This window comes from Bufo bufo, unplaced genomic scaffold, assembly GCF_905171765.1.
Source record: "Bufo bufo unplaced genomic scaffold, aBufBuf1.1, whole genome shotgun sequence".
Lineage (NCBI taxonomy): Eukaryota > Metazoa > Chordata > Amphibia > Anura > Bufonidae > Bufo > Bufo bufo.
Window position 1 is genome coordinate 62,083 of NW_024401204.1, and position 7,807 is coordinate 69,889.

At 49.8% G+C, this 7,807-nt stretch overlaps 1 protein-coding gene across 1 annotated transcript; it reads left to right on the forward strand.

The window, feature by feature from the left end:
- The first annotated feature begins 79 nt into the window (after nucleotides 1-79).
- Nucleotides 80-7,415, forward strand: LOC120985026 (E3 ubiquitin-protein ligase PPP1R11-like). The gene is made up of 2 exons (XM_040413475.1): nucleotides 80-458; nucleotides 7,210-7,415. Exons 1-2 carry the CDS (start codon nucleotides 384-386, stop codon nucleotides 7,393-7,395), a joined length of 261 nt encoding a protein of 86 aa, XP_040269409.1. The 5' UTR covers nucleotides 80-383; the 3' UTR covers nucleotides 7,396-7,415.
- Nucleotides 7,416-7,807: the final 392 nt, after the last annotated feature.

A 7,807-nucleotide genomic window follows, 5' to 3' on the forward strand; every position in this document is an offset into this window, starting at 1 on the left:
CCATAACGCTTTACAAGTAGCCTTATCTCAGGCAAAATGGCGCTCAGACACCACCTGTAACGCAGTGTGTTCTGGAGACGTTATGCAGGCGCTTCCGTCACAGAACAGCGAAGAAACGCGTCGGCCATCATGGTCTCGGGCAGAAGGGAATTTGGGATCGTGACTAACGGCGAACTATGACGAGATGATCACAGGCTAGACGCACGAAACGGCGCCTATATCAGCGGAAAAAAACGTCATCCGAACCGGGAAGCGGCTCCCAGTACCAGGGAGGAGAGCGGAAGTGGGCGGACAGAGCGCCGGAAGTCGGGGAAGTTAGACGGTCTGTCCTCCTGCAGGCGAGAGGCTGAAGCTTTCTCCCGGTGTATTCTGTATCCATTGACATGGCGGAATCTTGTCGGACGGCGGTGGCGGAAGGAGCCGCGTCCAGCACCGTGACCGAGAACGAGGCCCAGCCGGTGAGTGACGTCATCAGACGGAGAGACAGACGCCATCGATGAACTTTAGCAGTTTTCCTCCAGGCGTGAAGCGGGGGACATGTAAACAGGTAGCAGGGGCCCCACTGCTGGGATTGGCAGGGGCCCCCGCTCTCAGGCACATCCTCTATCCCGTCTCTGTGGGACAACCTTCATGAGCTCGCAGATGGTCGTCACCACAATGGCGGACTGGCAGAGAGAATCCCTCTTAAAGGGGCATACTAAAAGGGATGACAGAATGGAGTGGCCGTAGACTGACGGGGGAAGAGGATGGGCCGTCGACTGACAGGGGGGAAGAGGATGGGCCGTAGACTGACAGGGGGGGGAAGAGGATGGGCCGTCGACTGACAGGGGGGGGGGAAAAGGATGGGCCGTCGACTGACAGGGGGGGGAAGAGGATGGGCCGTCGACTGACAGGGGGGGGGAGAGGATGGGCCGTAGACTGACAGGGGGGGGAAGAGGATGGGCCGTAGACTGACAGGGGGGGGAAGAGGATGGGCCGTAGACTGACAGGGGGGGGAAGAGGATGGGCCGTAGACTGACAGGGGGGGGAAGAGGATGGGCCGTAGACTGACAGGGGGGGGAAGAGGATGGGCCGTAGACTGACAGGGGGGGGAAGAGGATGGGCCGTAGACTGACAGGGGGGGGAAGAGGATGGGCCGTAGACTGACAGGGGGGGGAAGAGGATGGGCCGTAGACTGACAGGGGGGGGAAGAGGATGGGCCGTAGACTGACAGGGGGAAGCAAAGTATCAGATAATTTATAGGCAAATCTGCAAAAAGTATCACTTTATCCGTTACCACAGATCTTCCCCGTGTACAGTAACATCTTATACAACTGAAATAACTTTGTATTTTTCCTGTTTTCTATGGAATGACAGGTGAATAGCACAATGCAATGCCCATAGAGTATAATGGGAAGAAAGACGGGCCGTGGAGACGAGAACCATCTGACACATCAAATAAATCTGTAGCAGGCATACTCTCCGAACACAGTAGCATTAATCTAAATTGAGATTAGGTGGGATTATCATTATTTTCTATGGAATGACACCAAGAATGCCTATAGACTATAATGGGAAGTAAAATAGGATTTTATTTGTAGGTTAATCAGTGTTATTTAGCAATATTATGCCTATAGACTATAATGGGAAGTAAAACGTGACTTGGTGCCTGAACCCTTCAACATATCAAGTAAATCTTTAGCAGGCTTAATAACTCAAATCCGATGGTATATTCTAACATAGAGGCGTTCCCATGGTGATGGGGACGCTTCAAGTTAAAATATACCATCGGATTGGAGAAAACTCCGATCTGATGGTATATTAATAGGGACTCCTGACTTTACATTGAACGTCAATGGGGGACGGATCTGTTTGCAATTGCACCAATATTGTGTTAACGTCAAACGGATCCGTCCCCATTGACTTGCATTGTAAGTCTGGACGGATCCGTTTGGCTCCGCACGGCCAGGCGGACACCCGAACGCTGCAAGCTGCGTTCGGGTGTCCGCCTGCTGAGCGGAACGGAGGCCAAACGGTGCCAAACTGATGCATTCTGAGCGGATCCGCATCCACTCAGAATGCATTAAGGCAGTACGGATCCGTTCGGGGCCGCTTGTGAGACCCTTCAAACGGAGCTCCCAAGCGGAGCCCCGAACGCTAGTGTGAAAGTAGCCTACCTCTTCAAGTTCAGTGGGATTATTTAAAATTGAGATTAAGTGGGATTATCATTGGTTTCTATGAAATGACAAGAGGAATGACACAAAGGAATGCCCATAGACTATAATGGGAAGTAAACTGTGAGCTCATTTGCAGGTAAATCTGTGTTATGTAGGACATTAACCTTTACCGCCAGTGTTCCCTGGGTAGAGGAGCACATTGTAAATTTAAAATTAAAGCTTTTTTCCCCTATGGAATAAGATGTGAATGACGGAATGGAATGCCCATACAGTATAACGGGAAGTAAAATGTGATTTGGCGTGTGAACCATTCAACATGTCAAATAAATCTTTAGCAGACATAATCTCCAAGTTCAGTGGCAAATAATAAAGTGCAGATGAAAGGGGATTCAAAGGGTATAATGGGAAGTGGAATACCCCTAGAGAATAATGGAAATTACATTTTTGAACTAAAGACACGACCGCTTTCCTCCCGCTCATCAAACATAGGATCAGGACTAGGAATGGGCTCTGATTTTTGGGGTGGAGGATACATGGGGGCAACTACGGGTCCGAGCACACTACGGAATTTCCAAGCGGAGAAATTCCGTTCGGAAATTCCAACTGCGCGTCCTGCCCCGACCGATTTAGTCGGTGCTTGGGCAGCGCGGCCATTGCCGTTCCCTATAGCTGGCAGTGCGTTCCGCTCAATATTCCGCTGAAAGAATGAACATGTTCATTCTTTCGACAGAGAAATTTCAGCGGAAAGCGTCACCGCTGAAATTCTGTAGTGTGCGCTGTGCAGCGGAATCCCACTGATTGCAACGGGAACTCGGCTGCATCAACATTTCCAGGTGTAATTCCTGAGCAGAACCTTACTGGTAAAATGTAGGGGGGAACTGAAGAAACTCCTACGGCATGTTGGTATTACTGAGAATGAAAACGGACAAGTTTATAGAAAATGTGTAAATACTTTATTTTATTTAAAACTTTTCTTATTTAAAGGGGTAATCCAGGATTAGAAAACCTACAGTTTTCTTCCAAAAACAGCAGCACACCTGTCCTCAGGTTGTGTGTGGTATTGCAGCTCTGCCAAGTGAATACCACCCACAACCTGAGGACAGGTGTGGTGCTGTTTTTGGAAGAAATAAGCTCTGTTTTTCATTTTTATTTTTTTTTATTATTTTTTTTATTCCTGAATAACCTTCTTTAGTTTTTTTTAGGGGTGCACCGAAATTCCGGCAGCCGAAAATATCGGCCGAAAATGTACCTAATCCATTTCGGCCGATATTGTTACATATCGGCCGAAAATATGGGGTGTGGGATTTGTCACCCACCAAGTAGCTCACCATCTGCGGGCGGGCGCCGGGCGGGCGGTTTACTTTAAGTCACTGCATCTTTATTTTACCTTACAATCGTGACGCTCCAGTACAACTCTGCAGGCAGAGCGGAGGGCGGCGTGACGTCACTTACTCACGTGACGCGCCTGCTCCGCCTCCTTCATTCATAAAGTGGGCGGAGCAGGTGCGTCACGTGAGTAAGTGACGTTACGCCGCCCTCCGCTCTGCCTGCAGAGTTGTTACTGGAGCGTCACGATTGTAAGGTAAAATAAAGATGCAGTGAGTGATTAGTCTGCCGGGGCTGTTATGGGTAGGGGGATCGGTCTATGGCACTGCTATGGGTAGGGGGGATCTGTGCACTGTTATGCCCATAACAGTGCACAGATCCCCCCCTCCATAACTGCACCACCCACAGATCCCCCTCTCCATAACAGCGCCACCCGCAGATCCCCCTCTCCATAACAGCGCCACCCACAGATCCCCCTCTCCATAACAGCGCCACCCACAGATCCCCCTCTCCATAACAGAGCCACCCGCAGATCCCCCTCTCCATAACAGCGCCACCCACAGATCCCCCTCTCCATAACTGCGCCACCCACAGATCCCCCTCTCCATAACTGCGCCACCCACAGATCCCCCTCTCCATAACTGCGCCACCCACAGATCCCCCTCTCCATAACTGCGCCACCCACAGATCCCCCTCTCCATAACAGCGCCACCCACAGATCCCCCTCTCCATAACAGCGCCACCCACAGATCCCCCTCTCCATAACTGCGCCACCCACAGATCCCCCTCTCCATAACAGCGCCACCCACAGATCCCCCTCTCCATAACAGCGCCACCCACAGATCCCCCTCTCCATAACTGCGCCACCCACAGATCCCCCTCTCCATAACAGCGCCACCCACAGATCCCCCTCTCCATAACAGCGCCACCCACAGATCCCCCTCTCCATAACTGCGCCACCCACAGATCCCCCTCTCCATAACAGCGCCACCCACAGATCCCCCTCTCCATAACAGCGCCACCCACAGATCCCCCCCTCCATAACAGCGCCACCCACAGATCCCCCTCTCCATAACAGCGCCACCCACAGATCCCCCTCTCCATAACAGCGCCACCCACAGATCCCCCTCTCCATAACAGCGCCACCCACAGATCCCCTCTCCATAACAGCGCCACCCACAGATCCCCCTCTCCATAACAGTGCCACCCACAGATCCCCCTCTCCATAACAGAGCCACCCACAGATCCCGCTCTCCATAACAGAGCCACCCACAGATCCCCCTCTCCATAACAGAGCCACCCACAGATCCCCCTCTCCATAACAGAGCCACCCACAGATCCCCCCTCCCTCCATAACAGCGCCACCCACAGATCCCCCTCTCCATAACAGAGCCACCCACAGATCCCCCTCTCCATAACAGCGCCACCCACAGATCCCCCTCTCCATAACAGAGCCACCCACAGATCCCCCCTCCCTCCATAACAGTGCCACCCACAGATCCCCCTCTCCATATATAATATGATTTATTAAATTCATGAAAAAGAATTATTAATAAAATCATAAAAAAAAAAGTATTTTAAAAGTATTTGGGCAAAAAGGCAGTTTCGGTTTTCGGTCAAGGGCATCCTGAAGTTTCGGTTTCGGACCAGAATTTTCATTTCGGTGCACCCCTAGTTTTTTTGCATTCAACAGAATTTTTTTTTTTTTGTAGAACAGGAATCAAAAATAGTAGGGAGGCAAAACCAAAGAAGGGATAGGAAGTGGGGAGGGGGGTCAAAATAAAAAGTATACAAATAAACATCGACATTTCTGACCCAGCAGGAAAAACACGAGACTCCGAGACAAAAAAGAACGCCGGGGTAAACCAAGGCGGCGCCGTAGGGGAGTGTATGGAGTAGCAACGTACATTGTCCGAGAAAAGCGTGAACAAACCAAGAACAATGGTACAACAAAGGGGGAGATTTATCAAAATCTGTACAAAGGAACAGCTGACGGTTGCCCATAGCAACCAAACAGATTGCTTCGTTAATTTTTCAGATTTTATTTTATTTTTTTACAAATTAAGGGTAGGGTCACACTGAGCGCATACGCAGCGTATTTGACGGGAAGCAGAAAATACGCTGCGTATGCGCTCAGTGTGACCCTATCCTAAGGGTGTATTCAAACGTACCGTATCCTGCACATATTTGATGCTGTAGATTTGACATTGTGTTCAGTCATTCTATAGAAAAAGGTTATAATCCAAGGTAATTTTCATTTTACAATGTGCTCCTCTTCCCAGGGAACACTGGCGGTAAAGGTTAGTTTCCTACATAACAGATTTACCTGCAAATGAGCTCATGGTTTACTTCCCATTATAGTCTATAGGCATTCCTTTGTGTCATTCACCTTGGCATTTCATAGAAACAACGATAATCCCACTTAATCTCAAATTTAAATAATCCCACTGAATTTGAAGAGTAAGCCTGCTACAGATTTATTTGATATGTTGAATGGTTCAGGCACTAAGTCACGTTTTACTTCCCATTATAGTCTATGGGCATTCCATCACTTTTGCATTCTATAGAAAACTGTTATAATCCAAGGTAATTTTCATTTTACAATGTTCTGCTCTACACAGGGAACACTTGCGGTAAAGGTTAATGTCCTACATAACACAGATTTACTTCCCATTATAGTCTATGGGCATTCCATTGTGTCATTCACCCTCGTCATTCTGCAGAAAACAGTGATAATTCCACTTAATCTGAACATTAAATAATCCCACTGAATTTAGAGAGTATGTCTGCTAAATAATTATTAGATATGTCAAATGGTTTTGTCTCTAATTCAAATATTACATTTCCATTATTCTCTATGGGCATTCCTTTTAGTATGCCCCCTCTTAAAACCGCTCTCCATTCTGGCTCCTAAACTCCCCGTATGATTGGCATCTGTGTATTTAAAGGGGTTGACCACTTTCTAATGAAATTTTCGAGGTGACCTAGCAGGCACGCTGACGCACCCATGGGTCCCCTGTATAACCAGTGGCTGGCGGTCGGGGGATTCACTGTCATAACCCGCGGCCCTCCGGTTGTTGCAAAACTGACCAACTCCCAGCGTGCTCGGACAGCCTACAGCTATTAGAGCATGCTGGGAGTTGTAGTTGGGCATGCCTTGCTTTAGCTCATGCATAACGGCAGCGCAACCTCCTGGATCTGCACTGAGCCTGCAAGTAAATCACGCGACGGCCGCCATCTTTGGAGTCCTTGACGGGACCCATGGGCAGCGTGCGTGCCCGACCAATGAGCCGGGTTACACTTCCTCATGCCAAGTACAGGTCAGGTCTAAATCTCCTTATATAGTGGTCCGTCCCTTTTTTTTAAAGGGTTTCTGTCACCAGATTTAACCCTATTAAAGCCAGCTTCCTCACCGCGCCTGCGCCGAATACTGAACGGCGCGAGATTTCACCAGAGCACAGGGCTGGGCGACGGATGCGAGCGCTGCCTGGCCCTGTCAATCAGGACTTGGAGGGAGGCGACAAAGGTGGGAGAACGGAGCCTCTAGGAGCAGGAACAATTCCCCCCTCGATCCTAGAGGCTAATTAGCACATTATGGGACGGATGTGGTCCTGTGGGCTTCTTTCCAGTAAAATCCACTCTGAGACTCTGTTCTTGTCCCCTTGTGACGGCCACGCACAGCCACGGGAATCTCTGCTGCTCTGAGACGTTCGTTGTCTATTTGCAGGAACCGCGCTCGCTGACCATAAAACTGAGGAAGAGGAAACCAGATAAGAAAGTGGAGTGGACGTGCGACACGGTGGATAACGAGAACCTGGGAAGGCGCTCCTCGAAATGTGAGAGTCAGCAGAGACGTGTCTTCGCGGGCAGACCGATCAGCCTTGGTGTCTTTGAGGCCTTCACAACCTCCTGAGAAGGTTGAGGGAGGGGTTGACCAAAGTATATAAGATTAGGTTTTGATATATGCAAATGAGCCTCTAGAAGCAACGGGGGCGTGGTCATTACACCTAGAGGCTCAGCTCTCTCTGCCACTGCTGGGCCCTCTGAACTTTGATTGCCAGGGCCGGGTGTGATGATGTTTACACTGCCTGGCCCTGTCAAAGTGCAGAGAGAGCAGAGCCTCTAGGTGTAATGACCACGCCCCCGTTGCTCCTAGAGGCTCATTTGCATATATCAAAACCGATTCTTTCTCAGCAATGCAGGCACATACTGGATGAACAAGGGCCAGACAAGGGAAGCGCACATGTAACAGGTCAGCCAGTGTCATAGGGACAGAACTGCTGACAGATGCCCTGTAAAGTCTTTATCCCCGTTTCTCTTAGGGC